At 33.7% G+C, this 26,792-nt stretch overlaps 2 protein-coding genes across 4 annotated transcripts; both read left to right on the top strand.

The window, feature by feature from the left end:
- The first annotated feature begins 6,016 nt into the window (after window positions 1-6,016).
- On the top strand, window positions 6,017-9,889 carry LOC127808717 (amino acid permease 3-like). The gene is made up of 7 exons (XM_052347298.1): window positions 6,017-6,033; window positions 7,617-7,743; window positions 7,860-8,093; window positions 8,290-8,383; window positions 8,483-8,697; window positions 8,791-8,930; window positions 9,011-9,889. Exons 2-7 carry the CDS (start codon window positions 7,626-7,628, stop codon window positions 9,662-9,664), a joined length of 1,455 nt encoding a protein of 484 aa, XP_052203258.1. The 5' UTR covers window positions 6,017-6,033; window positions 7,617-7,625; the 3' UTR covers window positions 9,665-9,889.
- A 9,033-nt stretch (window positions 9,890-18,922) lies between these two features.
- Window positions 18,923-21,687, top strand: LOC127808716 (amino acid permease 3-like). 3 transcript variants are annotated; one of them, XM_052347297.1, is made up of 5 exons: window positions 18,923-19,070; window positions 19,378-20,315; window positions 20,415-20,629; window positions 20,723-20,862; window positions 20,943-21,681. In XM_052347297.1, the coding sequence occupies exons 2-5, from the start codon at window positions 20,311-20,313 to the stop codon at window positions 21,558-21,560; spliced, it is 978 nt and encodes a 325-aa protein (XP_052203257.1). In that variant the 5' UTR covers window positions 18,923-19,070; window positions 19,378-20,310; the 3' UTR covers window positions 21,561-21,681. The 3 variants fall into 3 exon arrangements, with proteins under 3 accessions (XP_052203257.1, XP_052203255.1, XP_052203256.1); XM_052347295.1 differs by having other exon boundaries at window positions 18,946-19,070; window positions 20,219-20,315; window positions 20,943-21,687; XM_052347296.1 differs by having other exon boundaries at window positions 19,035-19,617; window positions 20,219-20,315.
- The last annotated feature ends 5,105 nt before the right edge of the window (window positions 21,688-26,792 follow it).

Here is a 26,792-nt window from a genome sequence, read left to right as displayed (position 1 = left end):
ATAATCATTTTTAAAAAATATTAGTAAATTTATTTACAAATATATTAAATATTATAAAAATCTAATATCGTCATATTTATTATTAAATGATTAAATAACTAATAAATTTTATAACAATAAAAATTATAAGTGAGGTAAAATAAATAGAATTAAAATTTATTAATAAATAAATAAGATAGGGAGTGGGGTTGGAGCACACAGTTTTTTAGACAAAATCAAAATAATAAGTGAATTATTTATAATATAATAAGGAGTAGGATAAGGAGTGTGGTTGAAAATGGCCTAAAAGAACATAAACACCATTAGATCAACTTTAGATAACGTCAATTATAAAAATTAATGTGGCTCAAAATCTAAAAGTACAAGAGTTTGTTTAGCCCTTTTGGGAATAGGAAGGCCCCGTTTGTTGCAGCTTAATTAAAGAAATTATAGGTTCTAACTTCTTAGATTATAACTTCTAAAACTTAGAATAAGTTGTAAACTTGTTTGTTACAACTTCTCAGAAGTTGTAGTTAAATAGTTGTGGTGTTTGATACCATAAACTATAAAATAACTTATTTTTGTATAATTGTCCATAATACCCTTAATAGTTATAGAATGATAATTTAAAAATAATTAGTGTATATGTATAAGTTTCAAGTGTTATAAAAAAATTAATTAGTATATAGAGAGAAAGGGAGATGGCGAGAGAGAAGAAGAGATTTGAAAATGGAGATGGCGTGGAGAAAAGAGACCCTTGATTGCGTGGACAGAAGAGTAATTATTTGTTAAAAATAGGGGAAAAATTGTCAAAAAAATGTAACTGTTTAATCAGAAGTTGTAGAAGCTGGGGTACCCTAGCTTTGAAAAAGTCAGCTTCTACCCCTTCTAAAATCTAGTAGAAACTATAAGCTATAATTCTAAAAGCTAAAACAAACACTACATACCCACTTTTTTGAAGCTATAAGCTAAAAGTTACAACTTTTAAGCTGCAACAAACAGGCCCGAAGGCTAATTTGGTCCATATGCCAAAGGTGCAAGGGTAAATTTGTCTTCACCCAATAAAATATTACTAATATATTGGAGATTTTAGAGTTTGAATTTTGATAATTTGGGTGAATTAAAACACTAATGTGGTCCTAAGTTTGATTCCCACAAACGATGTTGTTTGATCCACTAAGGATAGGATTATAACCATACATGAAGTATTGCCCACTTTAGTTTAACATGTGATTAGTAGCTTTTGACAGTGAGAAATCCAATCCAAGACAACAATGTCATCTCTATGAGGAGAAAGAAAAGATATCATTATATCAAAGAATTCTAGGTTACTTGGAGGTATCAGTACCCTTATCTCTTTGAATGCACTACATCTTTCTCTAAACAATGGCAATGGGTTGTAAATGTTGTGTCTTTATTTTCTTCATTCTTTTCTTCTTCTTCTTCTTTTTCTCTCTGTGTGTTCAATTTCTAGAAATGACTGTTCCAAATCCCCTAGAATCCATAGTTTTTGACAATGGTTCCGGGGTCAATTTTTGAATTTGAGCAACAACTCATGATAAAGAACAAACCAACTCTCACGAATAACAATGAAAGCACAAGAAGGACTTAAGATTACAAACCGAGAGAACAAAATGATTGGGAAGTATAAACCACTAAACTCTCTCCTTGTTGGTATGTTTTGAGTACTTGAAGACAGAACACTTGAAGCTCAGCTCCTCTTTTTCTTCTTTCTCATTATCTTTGAGAGAACATTTTCGTTTTCAGCTCTATTCAACATAGCCCACCTTCTCTCGTGTTTAGCTTAAGTTTATATAGTTGTGACATCCATTCTCTTGACCGTTAAATGTTAAAAAGAAGTAAGCCTGAAAATATTTAGAGAATATTCCCATTTCTCTCAATCCAAAAGTTAGGAATCAATCTTGATAAAATACACAAAAGAATATTCAAACAAGGATTTGTTAGGGGTGTCAACGGTTCGGATTGGTTCGGTTCTATAAGAATCCAGTAATCGAACCATTTTTAACAATTCCAAAAAAATAAGAACTATAATTGAACCATTACATATATAAAACCAAATCATGACCAATCCGTCGTATCAGATTGGTTTCGGTTCGGTTTCGATTCTATCTAATTAACATTTAGTTTCTAAACATTTTCGCAAAATATGAAATTATAAACAAATTTGTTAATTAAAATAAACCCATAACTTCATTAATACTTCAAATCTTGAAGTAAAAGTAGAATAAAATAATTGATAGACTATCTTGTCAAATGAGATTACATCGACCATTTAGTATAGCAATAGGGCATACAAATTTAGAAATAAAAGAGTTCATGAATAACAATAACCAACAACAAAAAATAAATAAATAAAAACTAGCATATTAAAATTACAAGTAATAATATATTTATGCGTATGTATATATATACCCCAAAAATTATAATATATATATAAATATAATATCGGTTCCGCTTTGATTCAAATCACAGTTTGAAAAGAAAAATCAGCAACCAAATCAAATATATCGGTTTTAAATTTTTTAGAATCAGAATCTAACCGTTGAACCATAGAACCAAACCAAAAGGCACGGTTCGGTTCGGTTTGGTCCGATTCACCAGTTTTCGGATATTTTTTTGACACCCCTAGGATTTGCAACGACTACATTCTCAAAAAGATGAAGACTGTGCATAATTAATGCTCTAAGCAATGGCTAGGCTGCGTTCTCTTTGTTTTTCAATTTTTAGTTTTGAGTTTTAAATTCATTTTCAATTTTCTGTTTTGGCAGTCTGTTTTTAGAAAATTGAAAACGTGTTCTTTTTGTCATTTTGAAAACTATTTTTCAAAACAGAAAATTAGAAAACGAGTTCTCTTTAAAATTTTGAAAATATTTTTTTAATGATATTTTATTCAATAAATTTGATTATTAAGTAAATTATAAATATTTAATGTTAATATATTATTAAAAAACATATATATTTTAAAGTTAATGAATTTTGTAATATTTTTTCCCATTACAATAATAAAATATGAATAAATAAATAAATAAATGTATTTTGAGTTTAGAGTTTGTTTTGGATGAAAACACTCAAAACAATTTTTTGTTATTTTGAGTTTTCTTTACAATTTTTTTTTTGTTTTCAAAAATATATTTTTAAAAACAGAAAAGAGAACGTGTATTCATTATTTTAGAAAACTGAAAATTAAAAATGACTTAAAAACAATAAAGAGAACACAACCTAAATTTTTTGAATTTTAGTTCGTTGACACTACAAAAAAATGATTTTTAGTGACGAAAAAAATCCATCATTAAATGCCTAAAATTCCATCCTTAATTAATTAGCGATAAAATTTGTGATGGATTTTAATCCATCACTTAAGTAGGAGACGCAAATTACTTAGCGATGGATTAATCCGTTAGTAATGGAGATGGAAAACAATTTCATTGCTAGCTTAGCGCCTGTTCTCTGTGTTGTTTTCGGATTGTTTTCTGTTTTCAGTTTTTTAAAACACTTAGAACGCATTTACTTATCCATTTTCAAAAATGCATTTTTCAAAACACCAAAAAACTTTACACACAAAACTAAAAACGCCAAAAATACATTTTGGCCATTTTTAGTCAAAAACACGGTGGCATACCCAAAACACGAAAAATGCCTCCCTTTGCCGCTTCTGTATTCTCTTCTCTCTCTATTTTCTCTATTCTCTTCACTCTTCTCTTCTTTCACAGGTAACACCATCGTCGACCAAGATCAACTCTTCAGATCGCCACCGTTTGTTCTTTTCTAGCCACCATCACCTCAAATCAACCCTCTCTGATGGACGTCGTTTGTCCTCAACCACCGTTGTTGTTCGTTCTCTAGCCACGGTCATCGTTCGCCCTCAGCCACTACTACCATTCGTCCTCAGCCACCACCGCTATTTGTCCTCCAGCCACCACCTTTTTCAGCAACTCAGATCAACCCAGATCTGCGACTTCCTCCAGCCAGATTCGCCACCTCCTCCAGCTAGATCCACCGCCTCCTCTTCTCTTCCTCTTCAAGTTTTGATGACGATGATGAAGAAGATGAAGGTTGCCTTGAATTTTACGCACATCCTGCCAACTTCCCAATGCTGACTTGTTAACTCTAGTCTTAAATCACGAATAATTTCCATTGCTTCTCTTGTTTTTAGTTATCATTTCTATTATATTTTATTTTTAGTGTTTTTTAAAATTATTTAAAAATTAAAAATACAGTGTTACAAAAATACACTTCATCGTCTTTATATTCGTTTTAATTTTTAAATAATAATAATAATAATTAATTTTATTTTTCTTTTAATTTAAATAGCCATTAAATGTTGAAGTAGCCTAATATTATTAAGATAGATTCTTAGACATTATTATTAACAAGTAGATATACACTACACACAAATAAAATAATTAAAAATTAGGTTAAGTAGACTATATTTTGTGAATAAAATATCATAAAATAATTTTTTTTCAAAATTTGAAAATAAACACATTTTTAGTTTTCAGTTTTGAAAAACAATTTCTCAGAATGATAAAGAGAATGTGTTTGCAGAAATCTCAAAACAAACACTCAAAACACAAAATTCAAAATGAATTTAAAACTCAAAACTCAAAAATGAAATACAAAGAGAACATCACCTTAGGATTTTCATTAATAATAACAAGTACAACAGCATCAGCAAGGGGTGTATGACGCCCAATGGCACTCAAAACACAAAAAGAACTCGTTTTTAGCAATTTCAAAACACACTCAAAACACAAAATTAAAAATAAATTCAAAACTAAAAATTGAAATACGAAGAGAAAAACCCCTTAAATTTTTTGTTATTTTAAAAACACAACTGAACTTGTAATTTTGAGTCAATTATACTCTTAAACTTTTTATTGTTTCAATTATATTCCTAAATTCATTGTTTTCAACAAATTTATTGAACTATGTAATTAATTAGAAATTAAATAATTTTATTTTTTAAAAAAATAATACAAAAAATTAAATATTTAAATAAAAAAACATACAAACAAAGAATTAAAATATGTATTTGGCCTACACATTACCCACATAATTAACATGACACATAATTGGTCCATATTTTGATCTAAGCGCCACGCCATGCGGATGCCTTGACGTGTAGGATACACAAGGGCTGTTAAATATCCTATTACCATAGTGGTGGTTGCCTATTCTAAGATAATTTTCAATATATATAGACGAGAATAAGGTAATTATTGTATAACCACAAATAAAAAAAACATCCTACATATCCGCATGTTTATCGAGACATCGACTGTTCTGTTATTGAGCCACGTACGTCAATCTGTTTTGTTCTTTCTGCTTTGGGCGAAGCAGAGAAAGAGAAAACAGAAAAAGGGGGAAAGCTGCATAAGCTAAGAGTAATAGATCGACAAGGAAGAGAAGGTGTTGTGCCAATCACTAGGGAAAAGACAAAACTCAAGTTTGAAACACACTGAACCACTGACTGTATACTGAACCAAACAAACAAACAAACAAAGTAAAGATGCAAAAAGAATAGATGCTAATTCTCCATCACTGAAATTTAATGCTTAACTGATGCTATCAGGCTCAAAATTGATGCAAAAGAGGAAGTAATGTTTGACTGGAAAAATTGATGCTATCAGACTCAGTCACTTGGCTATCAGAAGACACATGGGAATGGATTAATATATATTTGCAGGAACCCAATTCCATCGACAATGGTGGATGATAAGCCACCCAACGTGAGAATTTTTGTTCCATTCAAAGGTGGTCCTTCACAGATAAAGATCATTAAGATATTAATAATCTCTTCAATTACAATGCTCTCTCTACTACACGTATATTATATGTATAAAAGCTCATTAGAAGGATCAAAGACCACAAAACAAGCAGCTACTCAGACTCAGTGGATAGCTAGCTAGCTACTATAGAGCAGCTGCTTCGCCTATATATACCCATTTCTTCCATTGTTCTGTGTTTTTTATTCTTGAAAAGATTGAGGCTCTGTTCGTTCTCAAGCAAAGCAAGAGAGAGGTGGAAACGAAGGTAAGAGAGCTCTAACTTCCGACTTAATTTCCTAAAAATTGTTGTGAATTAGTATTTTCTTTTTTTATTATTAAACCACATTACATGTTCCTTGTAGAACGATTAAAATAAATAATAAACAATGTTAATTATATTGATAAAATATTTTATTCAATTTAATTTACTAAGAAATGGAACAAATTAATATATTATATATTATCTATACCTTAGTCAGCAAAGAAATTGGGGGTAACATAATGAGTCTTGCTATTTGTACAAAAGGGGTTCACAGAACCCCTTTACAGATGCGATAAATTATGAGATTTTGACATCAAAAAATTACGATATATCGTGATTTGTTTACTCCCTTTTCTCTCTCTCTTCCTCTCTCGTTACCTGCCTCGCCCTCGCTTGCAATCTCGTCGCCGTCTCGCCTCCTGTCGCAGCTGCAATCTCACCGCCTCTCACCTCCTCTCGTCACCTTGTCTCTGTGCCTTGTCTCCTTGCTGCCTCGCATCCTCACCGCTACAACCTCTAGCAACCGACGACCACCCAAACCAACAGAGGTGTAATGGGCAGCGGCGATCGGCAAGTGACGAGGGCGATGGCGAGGGGCAGAGGCAAGCGCGAGAAAGAGACAAAGAAGAGGAGAGGAGAGCCGAGACGAGACGAGACGGGAGAGTGTGTTGGGTTAAACAAATTAAAAATAATTTAATCATTTCATAATTCTATAAACTATCTTTACACCCTTTTGTACAAATAACTTTATTCTAATATAATATATGCCTTTCCTCGTTCAAATTTTGTTCTCAGACAATGAAATTAGATTCTTTGCTCTTAATGATTAAATTTCACTTTCTCAGTTTCTTACAAAATAGACGTTACTGTCTGATAGGGAGAGGAGTGAGAAATGATTATTTTATATAAAGTATAATATTATCTTTTTAATTACAATTTTAACTATATATATCAGTACCTAGTTTTTATGTGAAAAATAAAGTTCTTAGATTATTTCTTACAAAAAACAATATTGCTAAAATAACATATTATAGTTATAATTTTGTTTAATATATACATATAGATATATATATTTCATTCTTCTTCCTCACTGCAATTATATATACCCCTCCACACCATGGCCATGGTGTATCCCGCACTTCTCCTTCCAAGCTCTTCTCTCTCTCTCTCTCTCTCTCTTACACAGAGTAACTATCAACTGAGAGAGAAAGAGAGAGAGAGAGATGCATAGGCTCCTCGTCTGCTTTCACCAGTTTGGTTTCCAAAGCCCATAACCATATAACATACCAGACCTTGTGTTGTAAGGCTTGGGTTTTCTCAATGCTTTGACAAGCGTGTCAATCTCAGTGTCAGTAGTTAACGTACTGATCAGACAGAAAACAGTTGCAGAGCCCAACAAGCTTTCTTCTTCTTCTTCTTCTTCTTCTTCTTCTCTATTTAGCCTGCAGGAGAATTTTAACTACTTTTAAGATCATTCAACAACTAAAACTAGAGAGCATTTATATTTATATATATATATAAACGCTTTATCCAACCAAAGAGAGAGAATAGCGCTTATCTGATATGTGTATGTCTCTTTCAACAAGACAACAAAGATGGGAGAGAACAGTGCCTCAAAGAATCAGAATCAAAAGCAGCACAACCTCTCCATCGATGTCCCCGTCCAGACCGGCTCCAAATGCTTCGACGAAGACGGCCGTCTCAAACGGACTGGTAAAACTCTCCCGCCATTAATGGACGGGTTACAAATTTTATTTCTATCATAATTGGGCTCCCATTAATTGTTCTAGGTTCTGTTTTGTGTTCATGCTGTTTGGCTTGATATTTAGGTAATGTCTGGACAGCAAGTGCTCACATAATAACGGCCGTGATCGGTTCCGGAGTGCTCTCCTTGGCCTGGTCCACTGCTCAGCTTGGATGGATAGCCGGCCCAACTGTGATGTTCCTTTTCTCCTTCGTTACTTACTACACTTCCACCCTTCTGGCCGCCTGTTACCGCTCCGGCGACCCTGTCACCGGCAAGAGGAACTACACTTACATGGACGCTGTCCAGTCCAACCTCGGTAGATTTCTTCTCTAGTAAATAATTTTCATACAAATTGACTAGTGGGTTGTCAAGGGTGCTTATTCTTGAAAGATTGCATACAAATACAAATACGATTCGTTCGGCTCTTGACACTAGCAAAGCGAGAAGAATAGTGGGCTGTTTCTGAAAGACCAAGAAATGAACTCTGCTTTCATGTTTATTGATTTTGTCAGGTGGAATTAAGGTGAAGATATGTGGGTTGATTCAGTATCTGAACCTCTTTGGAGTTGCCATTGGCTACACCATTGCATCTTCCATAAGTATGATGTAAGAATATATATAAAAATCTTGAACTCAATCAATTGATCCTGTGCTTCTTGGGAGTCTTTGGGATAATGGACTCTTTGTTGGGTTCTGATCAAACAGGGCGATCAAACGGTCCAACTGCTTCCACGAGAGTGGCGGGAAGAACCCCTGTAGAATATCAAGCAATCCGTACATGATCGCGTTTGGCTTTACAGAGATCCTCTTCTCCCAAATCCCGGACTTCGATCAGATATGGTGGCTCTCCCTTGTCGCCGCCGTCATGTCATTCACTTACTCTACAATTGGTCTTGGCCTCGGAATAGCCAAAGTTGCAGGTACCATCAATGGCTTCTTGTTTTTTGCTCTTGAGCTGAAATTGGATGTTTTGAAGCTAATGTGCGCTTGTTCTTTCCCTGATTAATAATCAGAAACCGGAAATTTCAAGGGAAGTCTCACCGGAATAAGCATAGGAACGGTGACTGAAGCTCAGAAAATCTGGAAGACCTTCCATGCACTAGGAGACATTGCTTTCGCCTATTCATACTCCATCATCCTCATCGAAATTCAGGTACATATAACACTAATTTCTTCTGATTCATCTTCAAACCGACTATGATTTCACTGAAATGTGGAGGATATTCATCACAGGACACAATCCGGTCGCCGCCGACGGAATCGAAGACGATGAAGAAGGCCTCTCTGATAAGCGTTTCCGTGACGACGATGTTCTACATGCTCTGCGGCTGCTTCGGCTATGCCGCCTTCGGCGACTTGTCCCCGGGCAACCTCCTCACCGGCTTCGGCTTCTACAACCCTTACTGGCTCCTCGACATCGCCAACGCCGCCATTGTCATCCACCTCATCGGAGCTTACCAGGTCTACTGCCAGCCGCTCTTCGCCTTCATCGAAAAGCAAGCAACAGAGTGGTTTCCAGATAGCGATTTCCTCTCTAAGGAAATCGACATTCCAATTCCAGGATTCAAGCCCTACAAGCTCAACCGCTTCCGGCTGGTCTGGAGAACGATCTTCGTGATCGTGACGACCGTGATCTCGATGCTGATGCCGTTCTTCAACGACGTCGCTGGGATCCTCGGAGCCCTCGGATTCTGGCCGCTCACCGTGTATTTTCCCGTGGAGATGTACATCGTCCAGAAGAAGATCCCCAAGTGGAGCACCAGATGGCTGTGCCTCCAAATCCTGAGCGTCGCTTGCCTCGGGATCTCTATCGCCGCGGCCACCGGATCGTTCGCCGAGGTCGTTCTTAATCTCAAATCTTACAAACCGTTCAGCACCAGTTACTGAATGAATCCAGCGTAGCTAGATCCGCCATTATCGAAGCTTTCAGAAACATGGAAGAACTGAAAATTAGGGATTCAAACTTTTGTGTTCCTGTTTCGTGTTGCTCAAATTAAACAGCAGAAAATGTTGTGAATCTGCTGTAATTCTATTACGCCAGTAAAATCCAAGCTTCTTGCTCTTGCCGTAAGCTAATTTCATATTGGATTGATCATTGAAGGGTTTTACGATAAGAAATAGCCAGATCAAATCTGCCTTTCCCAATTGAATTTGAATTATAAGGAAACAAAATCCCCTTCATTGACAATAATCTTCACATCACATCAGATGCACTACAAATAAATTTCGATGATTAAAGTACTGCTTAGAGACTGTTTGGCTTACCTATTCTTTTTCATAGCTTTTAAGTTATCTAACATTCGAGTTAAAAGTTAAATAATGTTTAAATTAATAATATATTTAAATAAATATATTTTTAAATTATCATTTAATATTTTCGTGTTTGGTTTAAAAGAGTTGATAAATTATTAAAATTTGACAAAAAGACTAAAATAAAAATGATGTTTAAATGATGTATGATTTTATTATTAAATATTAATATAATATTATTATATATTATATATGTTATATGTAATAATATATATATATATATACGTTGCACTGCACGTAGCGAGAAGAATAAGAGAAGAATAGCAAGAAGAACAATGGTTGATGGCTGACGATTGCGCGATGGCGTGACCCACCAACCCGATAGCAGCTTGCGTTAGCCTAGTTGGATGACAACAGATTTGGACAAGAGGCGATGGCGACAGCAGATTTGGAGAAGGGACAACGACGACAGCAGCAGTAATAGTCAGAAGCAAAGGGAAGATGATGGAAAAAGAGAGCAAAGGAAGAGAAGAAGATGTAACTTGAGGGTAGAATAGTATTTTTGTTCGTCAACTATATAGCATTTTTTTGCCAATGCTGAAAGCACCAACTTTTGTAAAACGCTATTACAATAGCTTTTAATTTATATAACTTTTCAGCTGATTGTTATTGCTAAACATTTCATAATAAAATGTAATATAACTTATACACTGCATAAATAACTTAAAAACAGTCAAATCGCTAAATCAAATAGCCACTTAGTAAGGAGTGCGATTTTGTTCATCCCCTTTAATAGGGTGACCATAACCCTAGTACTTTGGGGTTATTTTTAACGGAGGGAGAGGTTAAAAATAACAAGAGACCCCTTCCTCTCTTAAAAATAACCCTTAAAGCACTGAGAGTTATAGTGACTCTTTAATGGGGTGAGCAAAATCACACTCCTTAGTAAGACTAAGGAAAACGCTAGAGTATTAAATAAACTCAAGAATATGAGGCATTTAGATCATCCAAATCCAAATCCAGCTGGCCTTGCTGGTTGAAGGATATGGCAGTGGACTGGATGGCTGGGAACAGTGGGCACAGACAAGGTTGCCTTTTCGGCTGGGTTCAATCCAAATCTATGTTATACAGAAATGAAAATGGGAAACGTTTTCAATAAGAAATGAAAACGTGAAAATAGACGTTTTTCTAAAAAAATAAGTATAAATAGGGTCTGAAACGGGAATAAGAAACGTTTCCAAAATATTTTGAAAATGAGAAAACGATACCTATGAAGTATTTCCATGTAATATAGATCCAAATTAATAATATGGACCATTGTTTGAAATTAAAATAGTGAAGCCTTGACCATTCAATGTGTTAGCTTATTGGTGGATTTTTATTTTTTTTATTAGAACAGGGTATATTTAATAATTAATTATAAATTATAATTGTGATTACCATCCTTACGCGATCATTTATCACTCGTATTCTCGATTTTGACAGATGAACTAATTACAGATAGAGAATTTGCTTCATTACGTAAGATAAAAAATTAAACACACGACCTATTAGTACGAATCTTAACTTATTGTGATTCAATCCCTTTATCTGTGATTGAAGCAACTATAAATTATAATTGATCAATTAAAAGTTGAAACTAGAGATTATTAAATTACATGATGTACAATCAATTGAGAGATCAAACTACATATTATTAAGTTACATTAAATGCAAATAATATGAAATTAACAATAAGTTGACAATAAATCTTAGAGACCATGAGAATTTAATGTAAGACCAAAAGATTTTAGAATTAATGAATTATTAGGACAATGAAATTGGTTGTGAAATGGTTGGCCGAAGAGGGTGGCCAAGTGTGCAAATTGTCTAAAATACGCTTCCATTAGTTTTAATAATCACATTCATTTGGTAACCAATATCATTATCAAGAATTAAGGTAAGTTTGAGGGGTGTGTAAATGGTTGATCCAATAAATTCACTAATCGAATAAATTGAATTTTAGTAAGAAATATAATTGAATCGGCTGAACAAATTAAAAATAAAAAAAATCAAATCGACTGAATAAATTGAAAAAACACAAAAAACTGAAAAAAAAATCGAATAAACTGAAAAATAGAAGAAACTGACTAAACCGAAAAACACTAAATGAAAGCACTTGTTGTAAACTACAATCAGTTGCCGTAAATTTGTGCAGTTCATGGAGCTTATAAATTATAATCAATAATCAATTTACAAACAAAAGCACTTACTGTAAATTGCAATTAGTTTACAAATTACAATCCGCAATCATTTAAAAACCCATACCAAAACTGCAAAACAATTGAAAAATGAAAACCTTAATTGAAACTCACCCGTGTGGATCGGCAATCAGAGCAAAAAATATAGGGAAAGGTAAATTGGTCTTGGTTGTCGGTTGGAGAAGGGAAATGGTGGTTCAGTCTCGATCATCGATTAGAGAAGGCAAAGGGGAAGGCGAAACGGAAGAAAGGTCAAAAACTCGAAGGCCGAAGATAGGGAAGACAAAAATGACAACAAATAGGAGACGGGGAGGAAATTGATTAACGAAAATTTTCAAAAAAAAAATTACTCAAACCAAATCAAATTTTATCAAAAATCAAACTAGACCGACTTATTTTGATTTAATCAAAATTTTACACACCCCTAAATACAACACTAATATTGTTGTATCATGGGAATGGAAGTGACATTTTAGCTCAACTACAAAACAAAAGTCTTAAACCTTTAGGTGGTGTTTTTTTCATATTTAAGTTTTCAGTTTTGAGTTTTGAATTTATTTTTAATTTTTTATTTTGAGTGTCTGTTTTAAAATTGTTGAAAACCCGTTTTTTTTTTTTTGTCATTTTGAAAATCTATTTCTCAAAACAGAAAACTAAAAAATACATTTACTTTAAAATTTTGAAAAAAATTATTTTATGATAATTTATTCAATGAATTTGGTTTAAAGTAAATTATAAACATCTATTAGTAATTTGTAAATTTAATTCAAAGATTTTAAACTGTAATATAAGAAATAACTAATAATTCAACCGTATGTATATAATGCATTGAAATTGTAAAATGCTTTTAGAGCAGTTTTCCATTTGGTTCAACTATTAGCTACATGATAAATTTATTTTTGCTTATAAATTGAAATCTAACGGTAATTTCAAGATTTAAATTACCCACAACATGAGATATTGTAGAAGAGAATTGCAAATCACAAAGTAACATAATATTGGTTTATCATATGTCATCCATTAATATAATATTATTTGAATCCAAAACAAAAGCATTCAAGCATAAATGTCACACCGACATAATCTTGGAAATGTAATTGGAAACGAAAATTAATGGAGAAAAACTATATTACATATTCAGTTAGAATTCAAACCAAACAAAACATAAAAACTTGCATACATACTCTGATTCCCATTCATTGCTGTTGTACAAGATTATAACAATCATATCAAACTTATAAGCCATCAAATTAAACTCTAATTCTAAAATTAAAACCTTAATTAGAAACCTCAAATCTAAAACCCTTGAGAGGAAGAAATCGCAAAGGAAGAAACGACCGGTGAGGTGATTTGTTTGAACATTTTTAAAGTATAATGGTTTAGGGTTACAATGTTTAATTTTATCTTAAATCTTAAAGTATAATGATTTGTTTGAGCATTTTTAAAGTGAAATGACCAATTTGGATCCGAGAGTCAAAATATATCATTTGGTACTTTTCCTTTGATTTTTATGATTAGGAGGTCATTTATTAGAGTGCCCTTGACTTGCCTATGTGTTTATGGGGCTGGAAAGGCCCATTTTGTTGGTTGGACCATTGGGCCCATTTCTTTTTCCCATCAAAACACATTCATACATCCCCTACCCTACAACTCTCAAAAGCAAATGAATTTTGTTTGTCACGAAACTTTACCACAATTTTATTTTATAAAAAAATGCATTTAAAATTTATTTTCTATTTTTGAGTTTTTTATAAAAAAAATTTAAGACCCTTTACAATGTGACAACACAAACTAAACGCTTCTTGAAATTGAAGTTAATCCTTGAATCCTAACCTAAAAGTTAAATAAGCCGTTTTATTTTTGAAAGAGCAAAAAGGACCTTCTACTTTCAAAATCGAGGTTAAAGGGAATTGAATTGGAAATACAATAACTCTAGCAATCCAAATTAGCCCAAACTTTAGTTTGAATAGAATTCTTGATCACAATAGCATCCTTACAGTTCCAATTATAAAATTATTTGCACTAAGAGATTCCTACCTTGTCAAAATCATTTCCGTCTCTAAATCCATTTTTCTAAATCTGTCTCTATTAGAGACGTAATTTTTTTTTTCCTAAAATTCATCTCTAAAATTATTTTTTTATAATGTGATAATCAAGTAAGGAACAAAATAATAGTCGATTAAAAGCTAATACTAGAGTAGAGACTTCTTAATAGTCGAATACTTTTGCTGAAACAGAGATCTAATTTCTGGGGATTTAATTCTACTTGACTAAACTTTCATTCTTCACTCGATTAAAATTATCACTAGTTGAGTGGAGACTTCTTGACAGTTAATTACTTTTGCTAAAACAAAGACCTAGCTAGTATCTGGAAGTTCAGTTCTATTTGATTAAACTTTCTTTCTTCACTCAATTAGAAATATTACTACATAGCTCTCACTCGATTTAATAATTCTCCCACTCGATTAATCTTCTAAGTACACTGAATATGACTCTTTTTAAGGCTTTTTACTTCGAGTGAAACATATAATACCTCGAGTAAGGAGTTAATAAAACACTTGCAATTCTCTAATTTAGATACATAATCTAAACACATTTGAAGCTTGAACCAGGCCATGTTCTGACTTAAATAAAGATGTATCATTGATACTAATATGTTTCACTTTAGTTTGGTTGATCAACCAAGTGTCATTGATATTTTTTGATTAAACCATGCTGATACTAGATTGGAGATTTCTCTTATTTGGTTGAAAAACTGATACATTCAAGTGATGAATTTTATTACTCGATTGATGATACAAGTACAGAGGCACGATATTTTAGCACGTTCTCCAATCAATTTGTGAATAAAATTCACTCGATTTTTTTATTCAAATACTAGAATGCTTTATGAAACACTCGATTGGATAATTTACAGAGCCTTTTGAGATTAACAAGCTAATACTCGATTGACCGTTATCAAACTTGTTTCGAATACTTGATTTAAGTAATCTCAAATATTTTCTACTCAATTACCTTATACAAGTCCATTTGAGTGGTGGGTTGAAAAATGGTTAAAACAATATTTTGCATTTCATTCACTTGAATACTCATAAAGCTGCTACTGAAGTGGTTATGAATTTACTTGGAGGATTCACGTGATTATTTGAAACATAATTAATTAAAGTTTTGCTCATTAATATATGAATTCAACAATACAAACACTCAAGCAAATCAAACGAAATACTAGAATTGAGCAAATGAACCTTGGAAATTCAACATAACAACGTTGATAAACACATTTAATGTAATACTCAAAATTTTTTGTACTTAATTGTAATTTTTATTAGGAAAAAAGTGTAATTTTTCAAAGTTATGGGACTACAATATAATTTTTAAAACTTAAGAACTTGAGGGGAAGGGGCCAAAGTGAAAGAGGGTAAAAGCTGAAGGGCCAAAATGCAAAATGCAGTGTGAACACTTCAACCAGCCAACAGTCGCACTGTGGCCGCCGACAACACATCTAATTAATATTCGAAAAAGAAAGGCTAGGCCATCAAGGCTTAGGGGAAGATGACCGGTGCAAGGAAGCAACCAAATTGGCTAGAAAATTAGTCGAAAATGCTTATAAATAGTTGGTTTTTAGCCGAGGGTTTCATCAATTTTCAATTGAAAAATCTAAGCATTTGGGGAGAATTGGGGGAAATAGATAGAGGGCTTTAATTTGTTCTCCATGTGAGGGAGAGAATTTATGAAGAGTTTGAGGGATTTTCGTATTGGTTTGAGAGTATTTCGAGCATCATCGGAAAATCGAAAGAATCACCGAAGATGCACTGTAATCAACAAGTTTGCGGGTGTTTTGGCCAAATTTTCAAGTCACCGGTAAGCCCATCGTGTTTGAAAGGAAGAATAGAGTAAAATAAAAGAATAAAACAAGATGTTTGAAGCAAAAACTAGTGGTCGGCGACAAGAGAAAGGCCGGAGAAGACAACCGGCTTCAGGCAAATGGGTGTGAACGCGTGCAAGGCGCATGAGGTAAGGAAAAATAGAAAAAAAAATGAAAAAATGAAAAAAGAATTATGAAATTTTTATGAAAAAAATTAGGGAATTTAATTTTATTAATTTTTTCTAAAATTTGGCCAGGAAAAATATTAGAGCACGAGTCTCGAAGCAAGGCATGAATTTCGAGGAATCTTAAACAACTAGAACAAGGTGAGTGATTTTTTTCAAAAATTTATACATGAAATAATTTGCCTAAATTGAGCTTGAATTTCACAAGGGTTTGCTAAAATATATGTGATTTATGAGCATCTTGTCATATATGCGCATGTTATGTTGTCCTGGTAATTATGATATTGCATTGGGCATGATATTATTGACATATTAATAATTGAGTCATCCATATTGACCATGGTAGAATGAGATGTTGCCTTGGTAGAGAGACCTACATTTCCCTAAGTGATTTTTGCCGGAATGATCGTAGAAGTATCTCGTGCCGTGTGTGATTGTCAAGATGATTATCGAGGGTTCCATATCGGGGCTAGAATGTTAATGAAAATTATTTTAAGGTATCGGTTGATTCATGTCCATGCATCATATATTCATGAAAATTATTTTAAAGGTTCACTTAGAAGATTCATCTTTTAATTTGGACTTTGTCCTTAAAATATTTAATGTTCTAGGTGGGATGTGCAGTAGAAAAGGAAAGATTACTGAGACATGATTTCAGTTGTATTTCTATCTTATACTCATAACAAGACGAGTCATGAGATTTTTGATGATATTAGACATGTTATTATATGTTGAATTGTTTGTCGGATATTGTAATTTTTTTGGGTTATTAAGAACAATATTGTACGGTTTGAATTTATTTGCGATTATAATATCCCATCAGGTTACGATTATGTTTCCGCAAGTATTTAATTTACCTTACACAACTTAATATTTGGAATGCTAAGTAGGTATTAGGGGATTTGGATTTTTTTTTATGGAATATGATATTTTAAGAATTTAGAAATTGTGTTATGAAAAAAAATATATATCCAAAAATCTCATAATAGTGACACGCCTCGAAAAGGCGGGTTGTTACATTTTATAATGATGAAAAACATGTCTACACTTATCTTGGCAGCAAGATAAACCGAAGCATCGGTTCCAACGCGCTGAACAAGGGAAGAAGACAAGGAGAAGAGGAGAAAGAAATAAAGGCATATATATATAGAGAAAGAGAAAGAGAAAGAGAGAGAGAGAGACAAAAATTAGATACAAAAAAAAAAAAAAATTTAGTCCCTCAAATCAGAGACGAACATTTTTCGTCTCTAATGAAAAAAATTCGGAGTTGACGGAAATTTTTTTCATCTTTGAGTGTAGGTAAAATTCAGAAATGGAAATTCTTCTCGTTTCTAAGAGCAAGAAAAATTAGAGACTGAATTTTTCTTTAATTTCATCTTTGTTTCAAAAAAAGTTTAGAGTCGTCTCTAAAACCGTTTCTAAAATATCAATATCGAAATCCATCTTTATTAGCGACGGAATTTATTTCAGTCTCTAAATTCATCTCTATTACAAACAAAAATAAATTATGTCTCTACAAATAATTTTTTTAAAGTGCAAGGGTACATTTCAAATTAAAAACCTATGTAGGAAAGAAAGAATAAAAAACTCTTTTTTTATTCCATTCTTTTTCTCTAGCTCTCTCTCTCTCTCTCTCTCTCTCTCTCTCTCTCTCTGTTTTTTCTGGTCCTATTCCGTTTTCTCATAAAAAGAGAAGCTTAATAAAAAGTAAAAGATTACTCCATGCCTTATAGTTTATTTACTTAATCGTTGAATAGAAACATACTTTAAGAATTATAATCATGAGGAGTTCTACTTTATCATTTTTACTAACTTAAAATCCCAATTAGAATTTGTTTGGCGTAAAAATATGGAGCTGGATAATTTTCATTATTATTAATCCTTTTTGCATCTTGGGGTTTTCCTAAACCATCCATCCATCCTTTTTTTATCAATCCCTTATTAGAGTAATAGATAATATGGTGATTGATAGTAGAAATTTAAATATAATTTATTTTATATTTAATCTAAAAATAAAATTTGAATGGGCAGTGGCTGTGCCTTCGACCCTTCCCAAAAAATAAAGGCCTTTTAACATGAAAAAATGAAATATTTTTTTGCTTTTGTGATTTTATTCAAAACCTTCCATTTTGGCAATAAGAAGTCGATTTGAGAAATTAGGGCACATCTATACCTGAATTTCGATGGGGATGATGGAGTATGAACAGGCGAAAGCAATCCAGATCTTCTGAGCTTCAGTCGCCGTTCCTATGCTTATTCCGGTGAGACTTCCCTTGAAATTTCCGGTTTCTGATCATTAATCAGGGAAAGAACAAGCCCACATTAGCTTCAAAACATCCAATTTCTGCTCTCAGAGCAGAAAACCAGAAGCCATTGATGGTACCTGCAACTTTGGCTATTCCGAGGCCAAGACCAATTGTAGAGTAAGTGAAGGTCATGACGGCGGCGACAATGGAGAGCCACCATATCTGATGGAAGTCCGGGATTTGGGAGAAGATGATCTGTGCAACGCCAAACGCGATCTTCTACGGATTGCTTGATATTCTGCAGGGGTTCTTCCCGCCGCTAGCGTGGAAGCAGCTGGACCGTTTGATCGCCCTGTTTGATTAAATCCCAACAAAGAGTCCATCATCCCAAAGGCTCCAAAGAAGCACAGGAACAATTGGTTGGGTTCAGGATTTTTATATGCAATATGACTTCGTGCTTATGGAAGATGCAATGGTGTAACCAATGGCATCTCCGAAGAGGTTCAGGTACTGAATCAGTCCACATATCTTCACCTTAACCCCACCTGACAAAATAAATGAACTATACTTACCCATGCTTTGATAGATAATTAAGGGATGCTTACCCACGCTTTGATAGATAATTAAGGGATGAGTTCGCGTTTACTTACCCATGCTTTGATAGATAATTTAGGGATACTCACCCATGCTTTGATAGATAATTATGTGATGCTTTCGCGTTTACTTACCCATGATTTGATAGATAATTAAGGGATACTTACCCATGCTTTGATAGATAATTAAGGGATGCTTTTGCGTTTACTTATTTTGTCAGGTGGGGTTAAGGTGAAGATATGTGGGCTGATTCAGTAATTAAGGGATGCTTTCGCGTTTACTTATTTTGTCAGGTGGGGTTAAGGTGAAGATATGTGGGCTGATTCAGTAATTAAGGGATGCTTTCGCGTTTACTTATTTTGTCAGGTGGGGTTAAGGTGAAGATATGTGGGCTGATTCAGTACCTGGACCTCTTTGGAGATGCCATTGGTTACACCATTGCATCTTCCATAAGCACGAGGTAATAATGCATGTAAAAATCCATATACATGCAAGATGATTAATTTTTCATATACATGCAAGATGATTTCATTATTGATAGTGATCTAATTAATTGTTAATGATGTGCATATCGTTTTTTTTTTTTTTTTAAAAAATATGTGATTTAAAACAGAGTGGAAGTCATTATCTAATTAACTTATAATGGAAGAGTTACTAGATAAAAATTTAGTGTTTACGGCTAGATCCCCTCTCAATTACTTTAAATAAATTCTTATTATCTAATATTAATTTTGACTTGATATTCGTGTACATAACGTCAAACAGTGTAAAATCGAATCATATAAATCTCACTTATAGGTTAGGCATCTCATCTTTTATCTATGAATTCTAGTAAATTCATATGATTCAATTATTGAAATATCTCTACATAATTTTCATACAAATTGCCTGGTGGGTTATCAAGGTTGCTTATTCTTGAAGGATTGCATACAAATACAAATACGATTCTTTCCGCTCTTGACTATTAGCAAAGCGAGAAGAATATATGTGTGCTGAAATTGGACTCTGCTTCTGAAAGACCAAGAAATGAACTCTGCTTTCATGTTTGTTTATTTTGTCAGGTGATGGGGTTAAGGTGAAGATATGTAGGCTGATTCAGTTCCTGAACTTCTTTGGAGATGCCATTGGCTGCAGCATTGCATCTTCCATAGGTATGATGTAAGAATGTATATAAAAATCCTGAACCCAATCAATTGTTCATGTGCTTCTTTGGAGCCTTTGGGATAATGGACTCTTTGTTGGGATCTAATCAAACAGGGCTATCAAACGGTCCAGCTGCTTCCACGCTAGCGGCGGGAAGAACCCCTGCAGAATATCAAGCAATCCATACATGATCGCGTTTGGCGTTGCACAGATCATCTTCTCCCAAATCCCGGACTTCGATCAGATATGGTGGTTCTCCATTGTCGCTGCCGTCATGACCTTCACTTACTCTACAATTGGTCTTGGCCTCGGAATAGCCAAAGTTGCAGGTACCATCAATGGCTTCTTGTTTTCTACTCTTAAGCTGAAATTGGATGTTTTGAAGCTAATGTGCGCTTGTTCTTTCCCTGATTAATTATCAGAAACCGGAAATTTCAAGGGAAGTCTCACCGGAATAAGCATAGGAACGGTGACTGAAGCTCAGAAGATCTGGAGGACCTTCCATGCACTAGGAGACATTGCTTTCGCCTATTCATACTCCATAATCCTCGTCGAAATTCAGGTATAGATAACTCTAATTTCTTCTGATTCATCTTCAAACCGACTATGGTTTCACTGAAATGTGGCGGATATTCATCAAAGGACACAATCCGGTCGCCCCCGACGGAATCGAAGACGATGAAGAAGGTCTCTCTGATAAACATTTCCGTGACGATCTTCTACATGCTCTGTGGCTGCTTCGGCTCTGCCGCCTTCGGCGACTTGTCCCTGGGCAACCTCCTCACCGGCTTCGGCTTCTACAACCCTTACTGGCTCCTCGACATCGCCAACGCCGCCATTGTCATCCACCTCGTCGGAGCTTACCAGGTCTACTGCCAGCCGCTCTTCGCCTTCGTCGAGAAGCAAGCAACAGAGTGGTTTCCAGAAAGCGATTTCATCTCCAAGGAAATCGACATTCGAATTCCGCGAATGGGAATCAAGCCCTACAAGCTCAATCTCTTCCGGCTGGTATGGAGAACGATCTTCGTGATCGTGACGACCGTGATCTCGATGCTGATGTCGTTCTTCAACGACGTCGTTGGGATCCTCGGAGGCTTCGGATTCTGGCCGCTCACTGTGTATTTTCCCATGGAGATGTACATCAGCAAAAAAAGGATCCCAAAGTGGAGCACCAAATGTTGTGAATCTTGTTTGGTGCTGCTCAAGAGTATGTCTCTCTATGCGTATTTTAAGATTGGAACGTATGTTTATGTATTTTAAGATTGGAAGTATTTTATTATATAAAGTTGAACCATGCTAATAAAACGAAATCGATTCAATAAAACTAGAAGTAGAAACAAACCAATCACTTAGTAAACTCGATCCAATCCAACCCAATAAAAGTTGGATTGGTTTGGTTTGGTTCTCGGTTCCAATTTACATATAATAATCTCAAATTTTGACTTAACAAAAATTCTGAAAAAAACTAGTTAACTATGTTAACACATTCAGTTGGTTGTTTCTTGCTTCCTCATTGTTGCCTTTCATTCACTGATTAGGAGGCTTTGGGGCATGTCTCCAGGTGTTTTATTTCTGGGTTTGTTACTGATTATTCTTTACAGTAGTTGAGGTATAGTATTCATTAACGTAGCTGGCTTAGTACTTGTGCTTGTTGGTTTTGGTTTGGGTAGTGCTGTCGGTTGTTCACTTTCCCGGCTTTGGATTTGGTTCCTTTGTATTAATCTATCAATAATAAAATTCTTCATCCCTTTCCGAAAAGACAAAACAAAAAGAAAAAAACTTGACCATGGACCCAACAACTATAGATGATATATTCTCTCTGTTATTATTTACTAATTTTTTGCTTGGATTCCTATTTCCTAAGTTACTATTTACTAATTATATAAAGTTGAACAAAACGGAACCTACTTTCTACTTGGGTAAAAATAAAAGATAAAAAAAAAGAAGGTAGAATCAATGGACAAAAGGAACCAGGAGATCCAGATCCCAACAGTTAGTGAAACTGAGGTAATTTAGTAAGACAAGAAATTATGTGGGTCCATCTTTAGCAACAAAAAACTAGGCATTAACAAAACTCCCGAGTCCCCATATTCATCCTAGCTAGCTTATTTACCTATATGGTTTTCCAATTATGCAAAAATGGAGCTTTAAAGACCCGACCCTATCATCCAAAATAATCAGAGATGTGGAACACTTACATGCATGAAGAATAAAAACCTTTTGCTTTTGAACTCCTTTTCTCTTGTGATGCGAAATATATTTCTTGACTTCATTCTTGGCCAGATTGTTAAACTATATACTTTAAACAGATTAAATAATTTACAAATTTCAACAAACACAATCTGAACACCTTAATCACAACTCTCTCTTTCACTCTAATAATAATAGATAAAGCAACAAATGAGTAGAGCTATATATACTATTTCATTCTTCAAAATTCTAAAAGGGTTTTGGAAATTTCCCACTTAAAAAACTGAGTTTTCCATTACGTTCTGATGCATTATGAGAATGCCACACATCATTCTCAATCTGGGGAAGTCATCTCACCGAAAACGAAGAAAAGGTGTGTAGTAAAGATATGCCATTATTTCTATTTTTGAAAGGTTTGAAGATCTAAACATGGCTTGCCAATCACTTGGTCAACTTAAAAAAGAAGTCAAGGCAAATCTCTTGAAACTAATTTTTAAATAAATCACAAAACCCAAGGCCGACGTTCACATCATCCAGTTAACAAGTTTTTTGTCCGCATCAATATTATCTAACAGTACTAAGATGCCACAATGGCAACGGAGCCCAAACGCATAAATTCACTTGACAACTCCAAGAGCCTAGTTTGATAGGTAGGCAGTGAAGAAGTTCACTTATTCTAACCGTATTATAAAAAAATCTTTTAGTGAAAAGATATTCATTATTATATGTGAATCATATAATCCTAACATGAGATCGCATATAAGAGATTGAAAAACTTAAGAGATTTCTTGCACATGAATTTGAAACAAGAGACTGGAAAATCTAAAATATTTTTTTGGAATGAAAATGCAAAGATTTAAGGCAGGTATTGTAGTTTCTCAATGTAAGTATATTCTTAATTTATTTAAAGAAATTGAAATGTTTGGATGCAAATTTGCAGATACTCCAATGGAAATTGTTATCAAAGATAAAGAAGAAGGAAAAAATGCTTCTACTGACAAAGAAAAATGTCAAAGATTGGTTGGAAGACTTATCTACCTCTCACACACAAAACTTGATATTGACTTTGCATTAAGTATAGTCAACCAATTTATGAACAATCTCACTAAAGATCACATGGATAGATTGTATCACATTTTGAGACACCTTAAGAAGATCCTGGAGAAGGTCTTTACTTTAAGCGAGACTCATTCTCATTTCGCCCCTCCTCGAAACAATCAACCAAAGTCTCTTAAACGAGGGACTCATACCCAACCTTCTCCCCGTCAGGGAAATCAAGGAGAGGTTGATCGTTGAAGGGCAAGTTGGTGAAGCCCTCAAAGGGAGAAATATTCTAAAACTATGGCTAGCACCTTTACAGAAAGAGGTTAAAACTCTCCTAAACTGGTAACAAGGTGGAATAATGAGACTGACAATAACCCTTCTTCGACCTTTAGTGCTCAGGAGACAACTAATATGAAGAAGATGATTGAGCAAGTGCTTCAACATAATAAGTTATTACTAGTCTTAGAGGAGCAATCCCAAGGGAGAATTCCATTTGTGGTAGATGTAATGGAAAAACCCTTGTCAAGGAAATTCAAGATGCCCCAAATAATCCCTTACTCGGGCAAAGACGACCCTTATGATCACATGTAGAACTATGAGTCTTTGATGATACTCTATGGATGGGACAATGAGATAATGTGTAGGACATTCCCCTTTACCCTAGTCGGACACGCTCAGGTTTGGTTTAATAATTTACCTAAAACATCCATTTCCTCATTTGGGTAATGGCTGCACTCTCACCCTGCAATTAAAACACAAAACAAAACACAATAAAAATTTTATATTTTATTTATTTATTTAGGCGAGAGGTTTATACTCGTCAGTGTACGAGTGCAGTTGTAGTTCAAATTTAAATTTATACTTTCTGGATAAGTCCAGGTCATCCACTGAGAGATTTATTTATGGCAAAAGAAAAAAAAGAATGTCACACACACGCACACGCATTTAGATGGATTGATAACATGATTTTTTATGATTTTTTTAGATAACAAATACTAGAAAATAAAGCAAGACAGAAGTTGAAATAAATACTAAACGTGAGAATATGAAATTGGAAAGTACTTGAGTTAAGACAATTTCAGTGCCAACCCGTTGATTCCCAAATATTAGCATAAAAGATTAGCAACATTAATTTAATTTCAGATATGAGGATTTGTTATTAAATGCAATTAAAGATAATGATAGCTCTAGTTTAAGCAATCCCCATACATGATATGCGGGATTCTAATTTAAGAAACTACCATAAATTCAATTACAATTAATACACAAAACAACTAAATTAATCATCCGGGTTTGGGTATGATAGCGTTTCCAGTTCTAGTAACTCTCATGCGTGGCATGAAAGCTCTAAGTTAGGCTTACGCTCTAATCCAAACCTAGTGATTTTTCAATAATCAAAACACACTCATATTGAAGTTTAAACCAATGTTACTCATTTAAAGCGTAGCTTTCTTTGGGAATCATTGGCGTTAGACACTGTCCTTGCCTTAACCCAAGATTAGATTTAGCTACTCATCTCTATTAAATTAATTGACAACAATTTAAATGACATAATTTAAATAACAGAATTTAAATGACAGGAATTAAAATAGAAGAAACTAACCGGCTATTTAGGCGGTAGATAATTAAAATACAAGAATTAAAATTGCAAGAATTTAAAGGCAAGAAACTAACCGTCCATTTAGGCGGTGAACAATTAAATGACAAGAATGAAAATTGCAAAAATTTAAAGGCACAAATTAACCGGCCATTTAGGCGGTGAATAATAAAGTAATAATAAATGACATAAGAATTTAAAAGAAGAAAGGAAGGAAGTAAGATCACAAGAGAGAATACTAAAGAAAAGGGGAAAGAACAAGAACAATTCTCAAAGAGAGAATTATAAGGAAACAACTAAACTTTGATTCAAGAATAATAATCACACTTACAAATGCAATCAAGTGATCTATTTATAGGCCACAAGATGCAATACAAACCACACAATTTCAATTATTCAACTAGACATAATTATATCTAATGGGCACTCACACACTTAAAGTTAAATGGATTTTAGCTATAATACACACCTAATATTAAATGGATTTTAGCTAAAATACATACCTAATAAATCATTCATAAAGTTAAATGGATTTTAGCTATAATATCCACCTAATAGTTAAGTGGATTTTAGCTAAAAAACACACCTAATAAAGCTCTCACATAAAAAATAAAAATAGATTTCTATAAATTGATTTTTAATCTTCATTAGGATTAAAAATAATCCTTGGGCATTCTCCAAATAATATCTTCCATGGGTTGCTCAAATTGGGCCTTAATTCTTCATGGGCTTAAATTCTTCATGGACTTTAATTTTTCATGTGCTTGATTTCTTCATGGACTTGAATTCTTCATGGGCTTGATTTCTCCATGGGTTTGATTTCTTCATGGACTTGAATTCTTCATGGACTTTAAGTCTTCATGGGCTTTAATTCTTCATGCCTAAAAAAATAAAAATAATTTAATATTATTAATAAATTATATATTATATATATGTATTACACATGGCACATAGATATATATATTATATTATATTATATATATTACATGAATGCATATAATGATGTATATGTATTATATATAATTTTATATATTATTATTATTATTATTAAATTTTACTTTAAAATTTCATTTCATTCATTTTTCAATTTAAACTTGCATATAACCATAAAATATATATTAATATCTAATTTAAACTATTTTTAAGATCAAAAGAAGGATATAATTATAACAAAATTTTTATAAAATTAACCACTAATCAGGTAACTGAGGGCAAAATTTATTAAAGTGTTTATTATTAACAATCAGAGGAATAAGAAAACAACATATCTCCTTAGCATTCAGTAGGGAGCCAAAGAGACCCTCCGATAGTATGTGGATAGGTTTTGGAATTCCACCCTTGAGGTTCATGATTTATTGTTGAAATGACAGTGTCCGCTTTGTTCCAAGGGACACGATTAACCTTCTTGCAAGAATCCCTATACCTAGACCTACCAAAGTCCTTGGTAGATTTGTTTGTCAGGATAAATAAATACATATATACCATACGAAAGTAATGAGGATTGTGGCAATAGATGAAGACAGGGAGCGGAAAAAAAAAAAGAGCGAGATTTTGAGAAGACCTTAATTGGCGACAAAAGATGGCTTGAAGAATGGATGATGTCAGGCCCCAATTCAATCATTATACCTGCCTCACTCAATTTCAATCTGCCATATTAGCTG

Source organism: Diospyros lotus, chromosome 8, assembly GCF_014633365.1.
Source record: "Diospyros lotus cultivar Yz01 chromosome 8, ASM1463336v1, whole genome shotgun sequence".
Classification (NCBI taxonomy): Eukaryota; Viridiplantae; Streptophyta; class Magnoliopsida; order Ericales; family Ebenaceae; genus Diospyros; species Diospyros lotus.
This window is presented reverse-complemented; position numbering and strand designations above follow the sequence as displayed.